This window comes from Drosophila miranda, chromosome 4 (assembly GCF_003369915.1).
Source record: "Drosophila miranda strain MSH22 chromosome 4, D.miranda_PacBio2.1, whole genome shotgun sequence".
Lineage (NCBI taxonomy): Eukaryota > Metazoa > Arthropoda > Insecta > Diptera > Drosophilidae > Drosophila > Drosophila miranda.
Genome location: NC_046677.1, coordinates 5,349,607 through 5,372,364, shown reverse-complemented (window position 1 = coordinate 5,372,364; position 22,758 = coordinate 5,349,607). Strand labels below are relative to the sequence as shown.

General features: G+C 40.6%; 1 protein-coding gene across 3 annotated transcripts in view; it reads left to right on the top strand.

Annotated features, from left to right (window-relative positions):
• LOC108162729 (protein outspread) overlaps window positions 1-22,758 on the top strand; it is a 109,335-nt gene that overhangs the window by 44,980 nt on the left and 41,597 nt on the right. For 2 of the 3 annotated variants that reach the window (XM_033392530.1, XM_033392531.1), the window contains exons 2-3: window positions 12,544-12,555; window positions 17,482-17,562. In XM_033392530.1, coding sequence (XP_033248421.1) covers window positions 12,544-12,555; window positions 17,482-17,562 — 93 coding nt within the window. The remainder of the gene's footprint in view (window positions 1-12,543; window positions 12,556-17,481; window positions 17,563-22,758) is intronic. The other variant, XM_017297597.2, reaches the window with a different exon arrangement.

The window sequence follows — 22,758 nt, the reverse complement described above, 5'->3', positions numbered from 1 at the left end:
TTATGCTAGTGCATCTTTTATGCAAAAACCAATATTTTGCATACCCTTTCCTCTCTCAAAATATGTAGACTCAACGACAGACACTCCACTCCATAAACGTAATAACGTTTGCATGATGGCATGACCAAATTATGTTAAATAGCTATGCGACGCCGTCGACCTCTTCCCGTACTCCAATGCGACCCATGCGGCGTATGCGCAATGCCTGTTAAACGTTTTTTTACGTTCGCACTTAAAAGCGTCTTCTTTTTGTGGTTTGTTGTTGGCTTGTTGTTGTCTGTGTGACAATGTCTTCTCTTGAGTGAAAAGAGGCAAAAAGGAAGTGTTGCACACCGCCAACGCGTGGTGCGATGAGATGCGATGCGATGCGATGGCGGCAGCGACAGCGACAGCGACGCAATGCGGCAGAGTGTCCCACTTTTTCGATTCTCGCTAATTGAGCAACTGATTTTTCCAGTGAATGAAATGTGAAACCAGTGCCCAGGCCATAAATAGACGAAACGCTGCGGCTGCTGTTCCATTCATAAAAATCTAAACAGAAACACAGAATGATCGGAGGTGGTTCGGTGGCCGGAGTGGGGGAACTCTCTCTCTCCGTTTTGCCGAACCAATTTTGTAATTACAACGAGTCGGAATCGTCCGGAATCGGGCCCAAAACCATATACGTTAGGCGGGCGCTTCCAGCCTTTTTTGTAAATAAAGTCATTTGTGCCAGTTTTTTTTTTGTTTTCTACTACTCAATGAAACAACATTGACTGTGTGGCACTCTCCCATTTATCATTCACTGAAAACTGAAAACTAACCATTTTTCTAACGCTTTTCTTTATCTCATTGCAGGTAAGCGAAAGACACCACACCTACTCGTACCGGCAACGAATGATAATGCCATTCAAAACCCTAATCTATGTCGGTCAAAGAAAATACAAAAGAAACTCGTAAAAATATACGTAAGCTTTTAGATAATTAAGAACTAAAGATAGCATGCGGGTGCGGGTTGGGTCTACACCAAAGATAGTAAAGTGTGCTAGGACTGAAGGTATGTTTAAGGTCATTTAATGGTCAAAAAGGGGCTGGGAAGTAATCTTGAAACTATGTTGAAAACTATGTTGAATGGTGTTTGAGATTAGTGTAATCTTTTTATGGTACGATTTTGGGGTTTTTTTAGCATAGAGTTTCTTATAAATAACGTAACTTTTTCAAGCTTATTCTTCAATCGAACTAAAAAAGCTAATGCCTTTCCATAGATTGTACCTTGTTTTCCAGATTAAATTTTTCATGATTATCCCACTGTCCATCAAAGTTTTCAATGATTTCTATGTTTTTATGAATCATTAAGTGGGTTCCGACTTGACCTTAGTATGGGAATGACATTACGTTAGCATGGGAATGGCAAAATATGCAGGAAAAACAGTAGTATCTTCTAGATATCAGTTATCTTGTATATATTTATAGGATTTCGTACAGGATAATCAAATTTTTTAAGGGCATAACCTCTAGTTATAATTTCCCAGCCATTGCGTTAACATGGGAAGAGAAAAATATGTCATTCCCTTTTCTAAATGCAGAAAAAAATGTATCTTTTAGATATCTTTTATTTTATATATATTTATAGGATTTGGCAAACGATAATCAAACTTTTTAAAGGCATAATCTCCAGTTAATAATTTTCTAGCCATAACGTTAACATGGGAATGGCAAAAAATGTAAAATATGTGTAATTCCATTTTCTAAATGCAGGAAAGCACTTGTATCTTTTAGAAATGAGCTATTTTTAACGTATTTATAGTTTTTAAGCTTATAATTTTACAGCCATAACGCTAACATGAGAATGGCAAAATATGTATAATAAATGTATATATATATATATATATATAAATATGTATATCTAAATACAACTATTTATGTATGTACTTAGTCTTCCAATGGCCCGAAATTTCGTAGGATTGATAGTATTTTTACTGAAATAACGTAAACATGGGAATGCCAAAATGTTTAGATTGATATGAAAACTTTTCAGATAACAGTATAACTATTTGTAGGACAAACCCACTGATAATGCCACATTCTTTAGGATCTACCTTTCAGAGAATAGTTTTCCAAGGTTCCTATCCTAAGAAAAATACAAGACCTACCTTCTTGGCATTGAAAAACCCATCGCTATGCCCCTGTTTTCTCAGTTTATCAAAGATTTCCATAGTGAATAATCCAAAGATAAACTCTGCCTCCCATCGTATGGCAGTGGATTATCCCCGCCCGTAAGAAATGTCTTCTTAATGGGATAATTTAAGCCGTAAATGTGGCGGCTTTCCCTGTACAATTTTCCAACCTCCACCCCCCGCCACACCAAAATCTCTTTCCTATATTTTATAGTCGTAGCATTTAATGGTTTTCTTTTCACATATACCGCGCACGGCAGTGCCGCAGCTTGGTTTTTGGTTTATGGATCGCATAACTTAACATTTGCTTATCTAATCGGCCCAAGTGCAATCAAAACTGAACGCAAAAAAGCCCCCAAAAAAAAAAGAAAAAAATAGCCAACCACAACAGAGAGAAAGATACAAAGATACTCGTACTCGTACTCGCAGATATAACCAGAAATTGAATGCTGCAGCTGCAGATAGCCCCCCGCCCCCCTCTCTGTCTCTCACCCTCCCTGACGTTTTTGTCATATTTCACTTTTCACCAAAATCGAACGCAAATTGCACTCATGGGTGAAAATTCCATTCAAATTGAGGAAAATCTTTTCGGGGGGGTTTTTCATCTGTGCCGACACCGCCGCCCATTCGTGTGTGTGTGTAGTCTTTGCTTTGCGTAAGACCCTCCTCCCCCCTTTTTCCCCTCCGGAACAATGTTAAATGTCAAACATTTCTAATTGGATGAAAACGTAGGAAAAACCTGAAGGAAATTTCAGATCAAACAAACTTCGAGTCGTCGATCGATCGATGAATGACGTGGCTTCCATCAAGTTCACTTTCACTTAGTGTCAACAGTGGCTGCCACAAGCGAGCGACTGAGGCTGCCTCCGACGATGACGATGACAATCATCGATCTTCATCGGTGGAATCGCCGACTGGCTGGCAGCAGTACACTTAACCGTAGTACCCTACCCCCTAGTATCCTCCAGCGATCGATCCGATCCGATCCGTTTCGACCGGCCAAATGCGAAAATTTATGTGCAAAAGCAAAACTTGACTCTCGGCGGCGGCTGGGGGCCGGCCCCTGCGCCGTCGAAGGTTCGTTGCCATTTGACGATCGGTCCGACGATCAACGATCTCTCGCTCACACACACACAGAGAGACCGCAAAAGCGCTTTTCCTCCTTTAGTGGCAGTATCTTTTTTCCCCCCTTTTTCCTTTTTTTTTTTTTAAATTAAAAACGAAAGTAGCTGTGTGTCTCTCTGTCTGTCTTTCCTCTTGGTCTTTGGGCCTGCTTGAAAATTTATGCAGTCTCGCAATTATTTCTCCCTGTTTTTTTTTTCCCTCTCCTGTTGCCAGTTTTCTCGCGTTGCAAGACGCCTTGTTATGGCTCTGCATTATACAGATACTCGTATATCTTTTCGGCCAGAGAGGAGGCAGTGGCACAGGCGGAGAGGAAGTGCCCATGGAAGTGGCTGTAAGGAAATGCAATGGAATAATGTTGTCAAGGTTAGGGAAATAATCAAAGGGGTTAGTGTTGTTTTATTTAAGGGGGAATCATGATAGGAAATGGAAGGTTTTTAGGCACATATTTCTATGGTTAAAAGGGAGTATAAACTGTTTATCTCAAATAGAAATTTGCAGAAGAAGAGCATCCCTTTTCTTCCGTTCTTCTGCCAAAAGTAACCCCTTAGTCGTACCTAAAAAAAAAAACCCCAAACGTTTTTCCACAGCCTTGCCCAAAAAGTTTTTCCACTGCTTTTGAGCTAGCTCCCTGTGGCGGCTTGGCTCCTCTCTTGTTAAGTTACTCAATTGGCATCGAGTTGTTAACCTTTTTGGCTGCACCTTCGCCCTCCCCACTTTTGGGGGCATGCCCGGGCTTTTGGATCGGTTTTCGATCGGTTTTTGGCGAGAGAGTTTCGCATGAGCTCCCCCGAAGCGTTGACATTTAATGATGAATTTGACACACAAGGGCACGACATCGAATCATTTCGTTGTTGGTCATCCATCTCTCCCCTTGTTTTTTTGTTTATCCTTTTCCTCTGTTTGTACTTATCTCCCTCCCATCTGCTGCTCCTCCTTCTCCTCCTCTCACTGCTTGTGTTTTTCCTTGAAATCCAGACAGATGATTAATTTCAAGGGATACCTTTAAAAACAATCAATCCAGGTGGTCCTGGGGTACCATTTTTTCGTCGTTTTTCGGGCCTCTCAGACCGATCATCGTGTTGTGCAATCTCATAAATAACGATGATTGCTGTTGATTGGTAATGTAACCCAACCAGAGGGCGAACCAATCTTACAGCGGGCCACAGTCTTTTCGGTGTCGTGTAATGGAATAAACATGGTCACACTGTGAAGGCAAAAGAGTGTTTAAGGAATTGGTGGGACTGATGTACGATTGCAGGAAGTGGTTTAATGGCTTTTATTTGTTCAAAGATTTGTGTTTCCTTTTAGAACATACATATCTATGGATAATTTTATTTATAATAATTTATTTAGTGTGACCACATTGTTTTAGTAGATTCAAAACATTTCTATGGATTTTTTAATTATTTTTTGAGTACAAATATCAGAGGTTCTACAGATTAATACGCTTAATCGATGAATTCCTTTCATGGAAAACACATTTTGGATGTTTTGGATCCAGACTTCTGTGATATGTCACTGCTACAAAAATATTTCAAAACTTCGCCCCGCCCACTTCCGCCCCCACAAAGGACGAAAATCTGTGGCATCCACATTTTTAAAGATACGATAAAACCAAAAACGCAGAATTGTAGAGAATGACCATATCTTTTAGACTGCGGAATCTGAATTGGATCGTAATATTATTATTGCCAGCATCAAGAAAACAATTTCATTTTTTCTCGCCCTGTCTCTCTCTAACACACACGTAGCATAACCGGCTTTGCTTAGAGTAAAACATTAGCGCCTAGATCTCAGAGACTATAAAAGCTAGAGCAACCAAATTTGGTATCCACACTCCTAATATATCGGACCGAGACGAGTTTGTTTCAAAATTTCGCCACACCCCCTTCCGCCCCCGCAAAGGACGAAAATCTGGGGATATTCACAAATCTCAGAGACTATTAAGGCTAGAGTAACCAAATTTGGTATCCGCACTACTGTTAGTTCTCACTATAAAACGTATAACTCAAAATTTTGCCCCACCCCCTTCCGCCCCCACAAAGGACGAAAAACTGTGGCATTCACAATTTTAAAGATACGAGAAAACTAAAAACGCAGAATCATAGATAATGACCATATCTATTCGGTTGCCGAATCTGGATCAAATCAGATAATTTGTATAGCCAAAAGGAACAAATCAATTTGCAGTGGCTACGCTGCGCCCGACGTCACGCTCAGACTGATTTTCTGTCTCTCTCGCACGCACTCTTTGTCGTGTCGTTTAATATTAGCGGCGTCTGCCGGAGGAGAGCCATACTGACTTAGTATCGGGTATAACCGTAGAGTTGCGGTGTCCGCAGCAACTCACAACGTTCCCCCTCGTTTTATCTTCAATCTAATCATTTTCCTCTCCTTAATTTCCTTAAAATTAGTAAGACCCTATTCTAGTATTAATTAATTGCTCAAAGAAGCTTGGTCACACTCTTAAACAATAAAAACTGCACTTTTCTTTCGTTTTTCCATTGAAATTTCTATTCATTTTTGCTTCAAACTTTACATTTTCCTATCTTTAGAGACCTTAAAAATTAGTAGGACCCTAATCTGGTATAACATAATTATTCACACAGGCCTGGTCGCACTTTAAAATAGTAAAACTTCACTTTTCTTTCATTTTCCCTTGCAATTTCTGTAAATTCTTGCTTCAATCTTTTCGTTTTCCCCTTCTTAAGTTCCTGAAACTTAGTATGACCCCCTTCCCGTATCAAGTAATGGCACAAACCGGGCTGGTCACACTTTAAAGCAGTAAAAACTTCACTTTTCTTTCATTTTCCCTTGCACTTTCTGTTAATTTTTGCTTCAAGCTTTTCATTTTCCCCGCCACACGCATATGTTGTGTTCATAGCTATGGTCACACTGCCCCACACACACACACACTGCCACTTTCCATTTCATTTTCGCATTCTTTTCGCTTTCATTTTCCTTCAAAACTCTCTTTACTGCTGCTGGAGCTGCCTTCCCTTCCCGTCAAAGTATTTTATGTATTTTTAAATGCATTTCTAAATGAATTGTAATACCGATGGGGCTGACTGTCGATCTGTCTGTCCGTCCCTTTGTCTGTCCGACAGACACGACCTGTGTGCGAGTACGAGTACTACTATGTGGCGATGTCTATCGCCCCAACAGTCGAGTCGTCGTCGTCGCGCCGCTTTGGAGGGAGTCTTTGCCAGCTCATGTGCGGCAATAAAAATAAAACTGAAAATACGAAAGAAAAAAAAACAAAAAAATAACAAAAAAGAAACACAATCAAATGCAAACATATGCGGCAGGCAGCCTGGCTTGGCAGTCAGACCAAAAACGTTGAAGGTGATTTTTACTTTTACTTCCACCAAAAATTCATGTGCACGATTTTCCAGCCAGCCAGCCAGCCATCGGTGGACGTCGATACCGAAGAAAAAAAAAAATGCCAAATGGGGCTTTCAAATGAAGAGGCAACGCGCCACCATGTGGCAGCAGCCTCCACACGCAGCAGCAGCAGCAGCAGCAGCAGCCAGAAGAAGTCTCCACACAAAAAATGCGAAAGATGATGAAGCTAAACACCTCTGATCCTCTGTGTCTCTGTGTCTCTCGATCGAAAGTGAAATGTTGCCTCTAAACTATTGTTTTGTAATTTTTTTTTGCTGCTGCGTCTTGTCTGTTGTTTTCCCTCGTATTTGAAAATCAATTTCTGACAGAGATTTTTCTATTGTAATTTCGAAAAAAAAAAACGAAAAGAAAATACACACTCTTCTGTGCAGTCTGGGCCCTGGGCCTTTGTGTGTGGTCAACGCCTACTCCCCAGATCCCAGATGACGTTGAATTTCTTTTATGAATTTTTACTTCAATTTATAATTAGTTTTGTGAGGTTTCTTTTACTCGAATAATGCCTTAATTGTTGCGTTTTTTTATTGTAAGTTTGTAATTTGATTTTGCGGTCGAGTATAATAATGGGAGGGAAATCATCGGAGGGAGGTCGCATTTTGGATTGATTACACGATTAAAAAGAACCAGATTGATGTTTTCGGGATCTGTAAATGACGGAAATTGTGTGGTTTTGTGGAGGTACAGGGGAGGAGCGGAAGAGGAAATATCTTGATTTTTGGTTTATATTTAGAAATATTTTTAATGATTGTTTTTGTTAGTTTTATTCGAGTTTTGATATTTAAGATCTTTTTTAAAATTCGAACAATTATACGAATGTACTTAAGCTCAAGTGCTTCAAATTTAGCGCCTCTGGTCTTCTTTTTGTGGTGTTATTTGAAAAGCAAGGCTTAGGCCAGCAAGCCCCCCACACCATTGACGAGTTCAAGGCAAACACTTAGCCCTAAATCATCGCTTCGCTGTACCACCCGAGAGGCTCGAAAAAGTGATGGAAAACGCTGGAAAAATGGCACATTTTAGTGTGTCCCATAAAGGCGGCCACTTGATTAATATTCAAAGATATTCAAGGTTCAAAAATTAATCTAAGTTAAATTTTAAAGGATCGATGGTTGTTCTCTTTCAAAGATATACAATATTTAAATACCGAAAAATGAAAAAGGCGCACCCTGTACTTCTAGTATAGTTCTAGAATCTAGGAAAAGTGTTCAATATTGTAGGATAAATCTTGTATAATGTTTAAAAATATATTTTTCCAAGTGTAGCCATTCCTTACTTTTAAAAGAATCACATGTTTTTATCTTAGGTCAAAACTAGATAAAAGTTTTATCTTCGTTCTTCATACTTTTAACCCAGAAAAACCTTAAGAACAGTGCCTTAATTTATTCTCTTGTTCCTAAAGAATACCACAAAAGATCTATACAAAAATTTCCCTCTTTAACCCACTGCCATATTTATTTATTACTACCCATCATTCCCTCTCCCTCACCTTATTGTCCGCCTTCATCTTTTGTTTTTTGTTTTTTTTTTAAATGGCCTTTCTCCAGTGCATAATGATGACTAATTAGCGTGGCCTAAACGATGTCACACGATGGCGGCAGGTGATCTCATCCGAAAAGCCAGCATGATACCCGTATGGGATGCACCATGCACCAGGCACCATGCACCATGCACCAGCGCCAGTAGGTTCCCATCGAACAAACGAAAGTGAAAACCCAGTAAAAAAGAGAAAGAAAAAAAAAACACATATTTCCAATAAATTTTTTTGTATTTTCGTTTATTTTTTATGGCATGTGGGGAATATTACACAATGGGGCACACGGGCAGGGCCCATCCAAGTCAATATTATGTTATGTTAATAACTCGAGATCGAGAGTCGCCAGAGTCGCCCCATGATGAAACTTTCTCACTCTCTTAGGCAGGGAGGAAAAAGGGTTCGAAATTCTTGGGAGAAGAACTGGTCGGATCGGAAGATCGCGGTTCGATGGGGGAGGGGGGGATCGAACGCTTGCAGGGAAGTTCCGGAGTGGACCGGATCGACAGACGGAGAAACAAACAGACAGACTGTCTGCCTATCTCACACTCGCACTCACTCTCTTTCTGTGTGTCTCTCTCTCTCTCTCTCTCTGTCTCTGTTTCGGCCCTCACTTCGATCCGCGTTTTTGTTCGTAAATGGAGCTTGAAGCGCGACCGCGCACCGCAGGCGACGATCCAACGACCACCGACCACCGCCGAAACACAACCACAACTCTCGACGACGACGACGGCGACGACGACATTCGCTTTCATTTCCAGCTGCAGTGCAGTGCCGCCGCCGTCTCTGCCTCCGCTGGTCAGTCACACTTGCTACCCAGTGCCATGCCATGCCATGCCGTGCCATGCACTTGCCACTCGCCTCGCCATGCTCCTCTCCCTCTCCCTGTCTCTCTCTCTTTCCCCCTGCCGGTGGTGTTGCTCCTCCCTTCCATCGGTTCATCGGTTTGTTGCACTTGATGTTCGTCTCTCTCTCTCTCTCTCCCTCTCCCTCTCTCTCTCTGTTTCGTTTCTGTTGTGCAGTTTTCGCTTTCGATTTCTTTTGTACTTTCGATTTTCGATACCCTTGAAAAAAAGGTCTAGGTGAAAGGTATTATGGGTTTTGGGGTAAAGTTGGGTCTAAAAATGGAAGAAAGGAATGGGTTAATGATGATTCTCTATTGGATCTAATATTATATGTATTTCTTAACATGATATTATACAAAGAAAGATTTTTTAGAGAGTGTTAGAACTTCTTGGATGAGAGATTTTTTTGGGATTGTAGGCACACACGAGCCTTTCGCTTAGGGAATGCTTTACAAAGGTTTTCCTAGTGTGTAAATGTGGCTGTATTCAAAATATTGTTGATTTACCATACAAGAATGTTTCAAATGGAATAAAGAAGGTTTTATGAGGGATAAAACTCATGTGCTGCTGGTTTGAGTGCCAGGATCTGCTAAAGATCTCTCTCTTTTCCTTTCCACCTGTCTCCTTTTTCTGCTATCATAATTCCTAGGGTATATTCCCATTCAAAAGACCATTATAGGCACCCGATCTTCTCTGTTTATTCATAAACCCCCACGCTGACTGTCTGTCTCAACTCATTCCATGGACTGATGCCAGGGGTCGCCTGTCTGTTTACCCTTAAACCCTGAGCAGAGCAGTCTCCTCCGCCGCCTCCTCTTCCTCCTTCTCCCTTTGGCAGTCACTCAACCTGTCTCTTATGGTTTATCAAACCACTTTCTTCGATCGCACTACCAGCGGGGACTTAATAAGCGTGCGAAACTTATTAATCATATTTCATGTCATACGTTGCTGCCATATGCGATGCCATATGCGATGCCATGCCATGCCATGCGTGGCGGCTGTATACTTATGTATTTATGAATGAGCAGAGATTAGCCTTGCCATTGGTTTAATCGCGCCTAAGATCGGTGACGGTGACGGCCCTTTTTTTCTTTGGTGTTCGGTTGAGGAGGTCCCACTTTCATTTTTATTTCATTGGAAGTCCGCATTCGCGACTCTGGCGATCGGATCGATTCATGGTCATCGAAGAAAGTTGTTCTCACACATTAATTATATACAGACGGACCGATCGGTCGACCTCTAAAGAGAGAGACCTCCCCATCGATAACCAAAGGAAAAAAAAATACATGTTTTTCATTCATCGATTGACGACCTCGTCGTATACCCAATGGTCTCACTCAATCTTGTTTTTCATGGATCTCTGGCCCACTTACGGAGCCACAGAGGAGCACCAGAGGACGGGACCTCCTTTTGCTTTACATTTCTGATGGTTCAATTACAAGAATTGATGGCCTGTAATTTTCCCTGGCGAGAGGAAATGCCGAAAATACCAATAAGACGAGTTATGCAAAAGATATGCTGAAAATGCCCGAAATCATTGTGTTGCATCGTATAATTTTTGGAGAATTTCTGGGATCTTTTTGAAGTCTTTTTAAAGGAATTTGCAGTCTTTTTTCCAGTGAATTTTTGTATTGTTTACCAGGGAATTTTGTTATTGTTTTTCCAGGGAATTCTGATGTATTTAACCACAAAAATGTTTATACACGTAGACAATTCCTAATTAGCATACGAATCGAGTCTTGCTTGGTGAATGAAATTCCCCCTCGAAAGATAGATGTTCATTGGAATTCGAACTCGAATTTGGTTTTCAATTTAAATGTTAAATGGAATCCAAGCAGGTTGTTGAAAGCTCTTGAATCTATAAATCTTTTAGTTAGAATTCATTAAATATACTTTGGGTTATGTTTTAATTACCAAAATTATAGAAAAATCAATCAAATTGTAGAGGGCTTAAATTGATCATCAATCAAATATTGGTGCTCTAAAGATGCAGGTTTCTTTATTAGAAAAATAAACAGATGTTTTTGGATGATAAATCTACAATCGATAGTACTTCAAGGACTAATAATAAATATTTTAAACACTTTTATACTTAGAGCTTCAATAAATAAGACAGACATCACAAAATATTGATACATCGATCATCCATCAATGGATCATTTATCAAAGAAATGGGTTTATAGTTTCCCGTAAATAAGCTCCAAGGACTTTAAACTCGTTTTTTAAATATTTTTATTCGTAGTTTTACAACTATTGATGTATCCATCATCTATGATGGATCATTAATCAACAATTAGCCTCGTAAACTGCTACTTCAAGGCTTTAAAATTTATATTTCGGGATATAGCCAAATAAATATTTATTAATATATTTAATGTTAATATAAAATACAATAAATATAAATATGCAGGAAAAAAGCTACAGCCATTCGATGGATGGATGGATGGATGGTTGGTTTGTTGGTTTGATGGCTGGATGGATGGATGGCTGGATGTGGCTAATGATGATTTAGTCTTTTGTTTTTGTTGTTTGTGGTTAGTAGTTTGAGGATGTTGTTGGGGTTTTACTGCCGCCGCAAAACTTAGAAACTCGGCAGCGGCGCGCGCTCGCGGTTGCTATTGAAAAATACACATGTGTAAATAGACAAACTTAAATAAATAAATACAGCCATAGCCATAGTGGATGTTGAAGTTGAAGCTGGCTGGAAATTGAGTTAAAAGCCCAAGAGATTCAAACAAGCGATCCCCAAAGAGATTGAAGCTGCAAACAACTTTCCACTCGACAGGCCAAAAGCGAGTTTTGTGCTGCCTGTGCTGACATCCACACACGTGTGCGTATAGCTACATAGATACACAGATACTTGGATACTTATGTGTGTATGTGTGTGTGGAGGGGATGCCACAAATTGTTTATTTGTCAATCGGTTTTTGGCTTATTAGCAACATCAGGCGGCCGGGGCCAATCCAAGGCAAAAGTGAAATTTTCCTCGTGGCCCGCTCTGGTCTGGTCGATTTATGGCCAAAGCATTTCAAGTCAGTTAATAGCCCAGTCTCTGGCCAATAAATCAGCGGACGAGCCGAGCCGCCACCGAGCGAGTGAGTGAAAAACGTGACTTTTGATTTGACATTTTCACAGTCATAAGTATGCCCCCCCGTGCCCCCCCCCCGTGCCCCTGGCTCTGGGTTATTTTCTTATCAAATTAAATCGAAAACAAGTTGGTCTCGTCTCTCATGCAATTTAAATTCATTTGCAGCCTCTAAGGCTTGCCTGCTCATCGCGAATGTCTTGAATGTCATCTCTCGAATGTGGCTAAATGTCAAAATGCATCATCCGCAGGCAGTCCCCAACCCCCTCCTGCTGCTGCTGTTAATTGAGTCATTCTGGTGGCTCCTCTCTCTCTTAGTTTATTAATTCTATGACTAACCGAATGAACATTCTCTATTCTCTATTCTCTATTCGTATTCTCTCTTGCACGCTTGCGCAATAGACGATGGAACCAGTAAGTATTCAGGTATTCGTAGTCGTATTCGTATTCGTTTGATCGTTCTTTTGAGTATTAAGTATTTGGTATTTGATTCGTTTCGATTCGCACACATAATCGTTGTTCTAGTCGTAGACGGAGAGGCCTTATTGCATTTGCATGATTGAATTTTGTGTGTTTTTTTGTGTATTTATTTTGGGGTTTTGAGAATGTGAATATTCATTGAGACATGCATTTCATGGGGTTTTCTTTGCTTTAAGTCTTTGAAATTTTCTATTTTTAAGACATATTTAAACTTTGTTTTCATACATAAAAAAGTCTTAAAAATATAGAAAAAATTATTCACTAAAGAAACAATTTTTTTTTAAATACAAAGAAATATATATGTACATATATGTATCTTTGAAATTTGGTTCTTTAAAATATCCTATATTTTAAAATACAAAAAAATATACATATATATGTCGTTCTATTACTTTTCTAATACTTGTAACATTGAAATTTGTTGCTTTAAAATATTCTATATAATAATAATATTTTATATTAATGTAATAAAATGTTGTATACCTTTGATTTTTCTGAATATATCACAAAATTTAGAAATCTATTCAACTAATACTTAAGAATAAATCTTCAATAACCTTCACTAAATCTAAGAATTAATTATAAATTTAATCATAGATCGAGTGTATAATCTCTGGTAATAATGGACTTGGTTTCCCTTTTACTTTATTTAATTTCCATAAATTAAACTGAACTAGTTTTTATTCCCATTAATCTTTCTATGGTTTTCCGCTGAGTATTTTATAGTCTATGGAATAAATAATGGTTATATTTGAATGATAAAGAACTGGTTGCATATCAAAGTTCATGATTATTTAGTGACTTCTATTAATTAAGAGTAAATTAAAAGTGCAATGAAATAATTAAAAGAAGAATAATGGAGGAATCCATGCCTTTTGAAAACAAAACCCTTTTATTCTTCAGCAAAATCCAAGGCAAACTTCACCTTGGAATCAAACCCCGAAATGACTGTCACACAACCTTTTGATTTGTCATTAGCATTCGTGAACGTAAACGTATTCGTATTTCGTATTTGAGTTACTCATTCCATTCGCTGCCACTGCCGAGAGATCTGGCCTGATCAATCAGCTTTAGTTTTTGTTTTTTCCACGCCAGGCACTTGGCTTCATTAGCCCCGTTTGGGGCAGGGCCACGCCCACCTCTGGCTACCCTCTGGGGCAGCGCATTCGAAATTCTGCACGCGCAAGGTCTCCACCACCGCCCGCTCTATCTCTTTGGAAAAATCCTCCATTTGTGTGTCAGCAGCGACATGCGCGATGCATAAATTTCCAGCATGTGTTTTGGTTTTTTTTTTTACTTGGGATTTGTTTTGAGAATACCCTAAAAAAAAATAAACAGAAGGTAGTGGAATTTAAGGAAGAGAATTATATTTTAGATGGGTTTTAATTTATTCGCGCCCACATCCAATTATTTTTCAGAATTTATTCCACATCCAAAAACTGAAGCTGTACTCAAAAAATAGGAATTTTCTAGGGCACACAAATGCGATCTTTATTTATAAATAGATTCTTCTTCACATATTTAACCTTCTTTTATGATTTTCCCACACTTGTTTTCGTACAAATAATTTGTATAATTTATTCATTTAGCAATTTCTCAAGCCGCGTTTGAAGAGCACCATTTCCTGAGAGTATCCAAGCCGCCATATAAGCCCCGATCGGTTACCCGGCCGTGTTTGATCAATTCTTTTTTTGGGGGAACTGAAAGAAAAACATAGTGTTCGCACAATTTGGAAGACAATTGTGACTCATTTAGTCACGATTTTTTTTTCACCGATTTTTTAAACAATTTTTCGGTGTTTTTTTTTTGTTTTTGGTATTTGTGCAAACAACAACCAGACGACTGCGACTGGCATTGATAATTTACGAGTATTGTAAGCGCACGGGGGCTTACGAGTCGAGTGTTGTGTGTGGTACGTGTGGTAGCCAAAACGGGGTTTTAGCCTGATTTTTTTTTTGTGTGACAAAAGTAGATCGCAATTGGGGGATCGTGTGAGTCGAGTCGTTAGAAGGTGCCTGCCGGCCTGCTGCCCACTAAAACCCACTAAGGCCCAAACCAAACCATTTCTGTCACTTAACTTTTTTTGTTGGGGCCTGGGACCCATTGAAATTTATGTGGAAAACGTGTCGACTGACTTGAACCTGATGAAAGCCTGACAGCAGCTGTTTCCACTGCAACGGCTACTGCAAGTTGCAAAAATCAGTGACTACTGCCACTGCAACTTGCAACTTGCAACTTGCAACTTGCAACTTGCAACTTGCAACAGTTGCAAGTCTCTCACTCATTCATTCGCCCTCTCTCTGTCTGTAGCCCCAGTGATCCCCCCATTTGAATACAAACGTGCGACTTTTCACATAAATCAATGTTAATGGCGCATTTAAACGACCCACCGCCGAACAGCAACAACAACACCACACAAAATATCATAAAAATGCAAAAAAAAAACAAAAACAAAATGCAGACAAAAAATACAACAACAGATAAATAAAATTAGCCAGACGTAATTGCAAACGAGACAGCCAGGCCAGAAAGCCAGGCCAGCCAGCGAGACCCCAAAAAATGCATACAATGGCAGTGCAAGAAAATAGTAGCACTTGGAGACAGGAAAACTGTGAAAAAGCAGGGAAATGTAGAGTCTGCTGAAGCAGGAATCTCGCCGGGAGAGAGCTAGCTGTGAAGAGAGGGAATGGTGCTAAGCCACACTGGAAGAGTGAGAAATGTAGGGGAAGAAAACCCTCTTCTTTACTCGTAAATCACTTTGGGAGAGAGTTAGCTAGCTGTGAGATCTTTTTGAGGGATATTAAAACCCACCCCTCACTGCTAAGCCTCGCTGGAAGAAATAGTTAGAGAGAGAAAACACCCTTTACTGCTAAGCCCCATCGGCAGAGAGTCCGCTCTTCTTGAGAACATGCCTGATCTGAAGACACTTTCCACCCTTTGCCGCTAAGCAACTCTGGGAGAGAGCCAGAGAGCGCCATGGGAAGCTTGTTCTGTCCATCCTGTCTACAAAAATCATTCGGTTGCACTGACTTTTTTTTTGAGAATCTAGTAGAAACGATCGCTATAAGATCGAAAAGCGTCATAAGAATGCCAAAAATTAGTTTAAAAAGTCAATAAATCATTCAAAACCTATACTTTACTCCCAAATAATTGCTAAAAACTTGCCTTAATTCCTATAAAGCAACAGAAATCCGTTTGTAAAGATAGTATATCTTCTCTTGTTGCTATTAATTTCCCCCTTGGTGTATATGGCATTGCATATAGTAGGGGTAGAAGTGGAGTTTTCAGAGCAGCAGCTGGGATTAGAGACCTCCTTGGAGTAAGGAGTAGGGGTAGATGGAGTGGGAGGTCTGCTGGTGGTAGTGGGAGGTTTTTCCGCTAAGTTGTTGGATAGTTGGAGAGCCGAAACAAGCCCCGAGTGAGTGGTGCAGAGCAGTGTGGAGTGCCATGGAATGGAGTGCCATGGAATGGCTGGTGGGAACTACCGTGTTACACATTTCGTTTTCATTTTCGGGGGCTTTGGTTGATTTTTCTGTTTGCTGTAAACATTTTATGGTGTCAGCTTACAAGACATGACCAGAGGTCCAAGACGGCGGGGGTGGGGGGTGATCGGTAGGACGTATACTTTGATGGACTTAATTGCAGGTCCCCCGATTAGGGTGGGGTTTTAAATGGAGCCTAGATCGGGGAATATGTAAAGAAAAGTGGGGTTTATGTAGGCCATAAAAGGGTATCTATTTGTTGGATTTTTTAGAGGTGTTGGACACCACAGTAGCCCCAGTATATCCCCACTTTTCTTTGTAGTTTTCCCACTCATTTTCCTTTAATTACCCACTGATTGGCGAACCTCCGACCGACCACTGCCTGATGCTGTTGCTCGCAAATTAAATGCCGCAGTTCAGCCCGGGTGGAGGTTCAATTGCATCCACATTGTGCCCCCACTTGGCACTCTCATTTTCAGCTTTGTCAAAACAAAAAAGAGCTAAAGAAAACAAAAGCAAAACTAGACCAAAGACCCGACTGGCAGCAGCAGCAGCGGCGGCTTAATGGCGTGTGTGGGGCGCGACTAACGACCAAAATCCACTTTAAAAGCAGCCCCAATTGTCGCTTATTGTTTGGCGGGACTCCAAGAGGTGTGCAAAAGGCCAAGACCCTCCCCTCCCCCCCACACTGCCACTATATATACTATATATGTATATATTTGTGTATCTGTGTAACTGTTGGATATATACAGACCGCCAAAGTGGTCTGGTTGTAATTTATTTTATTTGTACAAAAAAAAAATACCGCCACAACAGCCGCTGTGCCGGCAGTTAAATTGGCGCACGTCATTAACATTAGTCATGGCTTAGACGGATAGTTATGGGCAAGCCAAAAACCCCAAAAAAAAATGGTACAGATACAAACAAACAAACTTGTATCTTTTAGCGACACGTGCGCCACACACACACAAACAACAAAAGAACTCTCGGCGATAAGCAGGCAACGGAACCGATAAAAACTGAGCTAACATTTTTTTTTTTTTTTTTTTGGGTAGTTTTTTGTTAATTAAAAAACCATTTAAATATTTGTTGTATATTTTTTTGGTCAAAAGACAAGCGCAGATATGATAACCGATTTTTTGCAGATTGTTTTCTATTTGTTTTGGTTTCTTTTTTGCATAATTTGCGAAATATTTCATAAATAAAATATTTGTAAATATTTACATAATTTTGTTTGTTATAGTTTCCTGTTCCACCAACAATTATGTAATTTATTAGCCTTGATATTTCTTCATTATCTTCTTATTCAACACTCCTCTTGTGATATTATCATAAATATTAAACCAATATCTTTTCCCCACATTTCTCTCGTCTTTAGGCATCGCGCAAGGTCTCCAAATGCGGATATCTGTTTGTGGCACCCGACTGGGACTTTAGCAATCCGTTGTACAGAACAAAGGTGAGTTCTTATTGACATACTTTTTAATAGATCGCTTATCGATTGGCATTTCCATGAATTCCAATAGATATTTGCCTAATTTGAGATAAGATTTTTTTTTAGTAGTTTTGAGGCGGCTACGATTGTCAAGGGAATTCTGTGAGTGAGTCATTCAGCAGGTGGTTTTTATGGGCAAAAGAAAAAGATGTAAAGATTTCGCCGTCGAATGGCTCAAAATATGTTGGTAAATAATTTTTTTTCAAATTACAAATTTGCGCTTTAATTTAATTTTTTACATATTTTGTTCAACAAAATTGTAGAAATTAAATTTTTTTTGATTTTGATTTTAATTTTCAAAACTTCTCAATTCGACTTTTTCTCTGAAACGATCTATCGATGTATCGCTCTATAGCACCATTCCCAAACCATCGTTGTTTTTGCTCCCCTATTGCAGTGCCACAACTTTTGAATGCCAGTTTGATCTCCAGAAATAGTTCTTTCAATTGACATTCACCCAAGCCCCCCATCAAGAACTAGTTCAGCAATTGACATCTTAAGGCGATAACCTCTTTGAAACTGAACTTAATGACCGCCGTGGCAACAGGCAGACAGACATACAGACAGACAGATCGACAGAGATTTTAGCATTGGGAAATCGAACTATTTAGAGGAGAGACCAATCGAGATCTACGCCGCCTCCTCCTCCTCCTCCTCCAGAGACGCGCATGCGTACCCCACTACTTGGCGAACCAGTTCTGCTTTCGTCGCAAGGGGATAGGGGGATGGGGGTGTGCGGTTTTCACACCTTGAATGTGCATTAAGGCTAACCAAATTTTCGATGTCCACTTTCCCAAAAAAATGCAGGCCTGCTGCCTGCCTGCCGTCTATCCGCTAGTACAAGTAAATCCCATAAAGCAAATTGCTTGCGCCTTGTCCAGCAGACAAAAAAAAAAACAACAACAAAAACACTTGAGCAAATATTTGACAGAGGCAACGCACCGGGCGAAAGAAAGTGCCCCCATGAGCAGGAGGAGGAGGCAAGGAGTGGAGTGGAGGTGGAGGTGGAGTGCTGTATTCGGATACCAGGGTAATGATGACCGGTATGGCACTACTCTAGGCAGCAGCAGCAGCAGTCGTTGTCGTCCAGGCAACGCCTCTTCCACATCCTCTTCCTCATAGCCAGAGCAATAGCCATAGCCATAGCCTTCATTGTCGTCACTCTCTCGTGGCGATTTGTATCTCGACCAATTAGCGAATGACGTAGCGACGTGGCGACAGTCGCAGCAGCCCCAGTCCCAGTCCCAGCATCGTTAAAACCCGCAAACGTTCGGCGACATATGCAAATGGCTGCAAACAGTTACAAGAGAGAGAGAGACTCTCTGCAGCAGAGGCGTTGGAGAGCTGGAGAGGAGGTGGAAATGCTGGCCAAATGGTAACCTGGCCATCGCTTGATGTGCGCTTGAGCGACGGGCTACGACGGCGCGGACGCGGACGACGATGATAATAATAAAAGTGTGCGCATGCGCACAGACCATACCAGAGCGCACTTCCTTGTTAACAACATAAATTTACGTATGTTTTTAATAGATGGACAGGTATTTAATTAACATTTGCAGCAGAAGCACACCAGCAACAGAGCAACAAAGTAAGCACTAACCGGATGTCGGGAGTGCTACCTGCCTGTGTGGAAACCAGATAGAAAGATAGAAAGAAAGGAAAGATAGAGAAAGAGGGCGTGGCTAATTGTGAGGCGGTTAGAGGCAGGAAATAAATTTCAACAACTATCTAAAAGTTACTTTCTTTTGGCAGCAGTTGAAGAGATTTAATTATTCAAAAAATAATTAATTAAATTTAAGTAGGAGGAAAAATAGCAATTGGGAAAGATTTTTACTATATGGGGTAATATTTATGGGATTTTTGATTGATTGGTGTGGCCAAGGGTCCGGAAATTTAAGATACAATTTATTGGAAATTATTCATAAAATTTACAGAACATTTTTGCAATTTTTGGGATGGTATTTCTTGCTTTGGTATTTTAAATGGAACCTAAGAAAAAGAAGAGATCTTCAAGTAAAAAAATGATTTATTTATAAATTCGAATCTATCCTTTATAAATTTGCCAAATTTGTTGCACTCCTTAAGGAAATTGTTGCCAAAAAATACATAATTACTTGAATATATACAAGATATATTCTTATAGAAATTTTACATAACCTCAATATAGACCTACAGCATTGCCAAATTTAATTGTCATTTCATAGAGCCATTGCCAGGCCAAAACAAATGGATTTTAAACCCTTAAATACATTAATGTAAATTTGATTAAATTCCTTTTTTTATTCCTAGAATTTCCGCTTTTAGATCCTGGCATTGCCTTAATGTCTTATTCTATGCCAAAAAGCATTGCCAGACTCGAATTAAAAATGAAATAAACCCATGTAAAACCTCGCTCAAAAGCCGATTTCCATTTCATTTGTCATTCTGCGACTAGGCAGCTCTATTCCTGCCCAACACATTGTAGTCCTATGCTGCCTAGAAAGTATCTGCCATCATCATCAACCGTTCATCAGTTGCCCCTTTTTCCGCCTTGGCTGGGCCCTCCAGCAAATCCACAGCTCTGGGCTCTGGGTTACCCACAAAAGAGAAGCCGCCGCCGCTGATGCCTGCTCCCTTTCCTGCTTTCCTGCTTTGTGGCTTTCCTTCTTTCCTGCCACAATTTGTGTGTCCCACTCGGACAATTACGTGCCCGAGCCCCCTTTTTTTTGTAGGTGCTGCAGGTGCAACCAATTTCTTATTGTCTCTCTCTCTCTCTCGGGGGGTCTCGACTCCGTCTGGACTTGTGGCACTTTTTTTGTTGGTTTGTTGGTTGCCCCCAAAGTTATTAGGATTTCATTTGTTTTGGGTCTGTTGTTGCACCTGAACTTGATTCAGGGCTAGACCCAGACAACGGCCGCAAGGTGTTTTTCGTTTAGTTTTGATTTGGGTTTGGGTTTTGGGCTTTCGGTGGCTGTGGGTGGGACTTTGTGGGAGATCCAAAAAAGGAGTGAAGGGATTTTAAATCGGAGATAAATCTGTGGGTTCCTTCTGTGCCTCGTACTTCCCTCTAAACGTCGGGCAATCACAAAAGAGGAATGAAATGTCCATCTTTTTGGTGTGTACTATAAACTCCATATAGAACCCTATTCTACTTTATTCCCGTTCCACTTTCCTGTCCATCTGGCAACTCTCTCTCCCACCACACCCTGCCAGTCAAAGCCATCGATGGCCCACTCGATCACTCGCCCGATAAACCCTTGAGACAAATTGACAGTTAAGTTCCGAAAGTAATTTCCAGCGGTTTGAGACCCTTTTTAGCATAATTTCCGATAATTTCCCTTTGACAAGTTAAATGCTGCAATTTGGGCAGCTATCCCGCAGATAATTTATCATATAACTTAATATTGATTACGATTATGAAAGGGCAGGCAGGGAGAAAACAAAAAAAAATCTCCCCCTTTTTGTTGTTGTTGCTGTACATCTCACTCTTGTATCTTGTATCTTGTGGGTCTTGTGGTACGGGTATCTTGTGGCTAGGAAAACGGCAATAAACTTATGGCTTGGAATTATGCAGATTTTTATCGCCTCGCCAACTTTTCTGCATACAAAGTGCATAATTTTCAGCAGCAAAACGCAAAGGAAAAACCTGCTTGAGATACAGACAGGAGGGACATGAGCGGCGCTGGCTGAGCAGCAAACCGATAAGCGAGAGATGCTGCTGGTTTCTCAGGGGGTGGTGGGGGGATAGGCCTGGAGTGGAGAGGGGCAGAGGCAGAGAGACAGAAGATGGTTCAATGTACCTGCAACGAGTGGCAAAACGGAAGTGTTTGACTGTCAGGGCTATCCTCAGGGTTTGAGCCTGATAATGAAAATTGATAATTACAATCATCATGAGAGCAGATCAGAGCCAGTGCAGCACAGCCACCACACCGTTTGAGCCATGTTTTTGCAGCCATGTTGTTGATTGACAAGTTGGCCAAGGAGTCGTCGTCGTGGTCGTCGGAGCCTCGGGTGCCTTCAGTGCTTTCTGCGGCTTTTTATTAATTAAACCAGGAAGCGTTTTGCCTGGCCTGCCTCCACGGGCAGTCTCTCTCTCTCTCTCTCTCTCTTCGAGACGGCTGCGCAGCTGTTCAGGGAGATCTTGAAAAATATTTATTAAAAATTATGCACGCATTAGTCTGCCCCTAGAGAGAGATAGAGAAAGAGACAGAGAGATCACCCTGGGCTTTATTAAGGAAGTGTTTTTTGTGGCGTGGCTTCGGTGGGCGAATTACACGAAATGTTGCATATTAATTTGGTTTTTTTCTCTCTATAGCGATTTGCGGGGCTTTATGGCCCCCCCAAGAGAGAATCCGCTATGAAACGTTTTACGAGCGATCTCCTTTTGGGCCCCGAAACGCCCACAAACCGTCGCGGGGCGTAGTCGTTTGTAATTTCCTCGCGCGAGAGAGAAACTAATTACAAAACAGCCGCTCGCGGGCCTGGTGGGTGGAGGTGAGAACTACAGATTACTACAGAATAGATCTATCAGATCGCGTACTGGAAATGGTCTTATCCGTAAACAAATTCATTAGCTGCAATTAACGGATGATCGAAATGGTATAGCCCCGGCCCCGCATTGATTGAGTTCTCTTGAGATTACAGCCGCTGAAAAGTCTGTGGGTGTTTGTGATCGTGGAAGCGGAAAGAGGAACGTCTCGGTATGGCCTGGCTGTGTGGAAGTGGAAACTGGAAATGGAAACTGGAATGGAAATGCCAGACCAGCACAGACCGGGGGAGTGTGGGTGATCATTAATCCAGAACTAATGAGTATTCAGTCTGGTCTATAAGATAAATATCAATCGATCACGACTGCTATCGATCGATCACGATTAGGTCTGGGATAGTGGGAGTTCTTCATTAGGGAGAGCAATGAGCGATTCAAATGGATCTTAATGTTTACACTCGAGTGGTGGAAATATGCTAGAAATTGCTTGATTAAGAAGAGTTTTTCAGAGTGTTTCACTTCTGTGGCATTTCCCATCAGTGGGGTATATACATTGAGAAGAAAATGATTAAATTAAGCAACGAAAAGGATCTTAAGGGAACAAATTAATCAAGCAACAGATTCTTTGGTATTTATTTCACAAAAACAAAAATGTCTAGCTAGAAATAATTAACTAAATATATATAGATTCATTG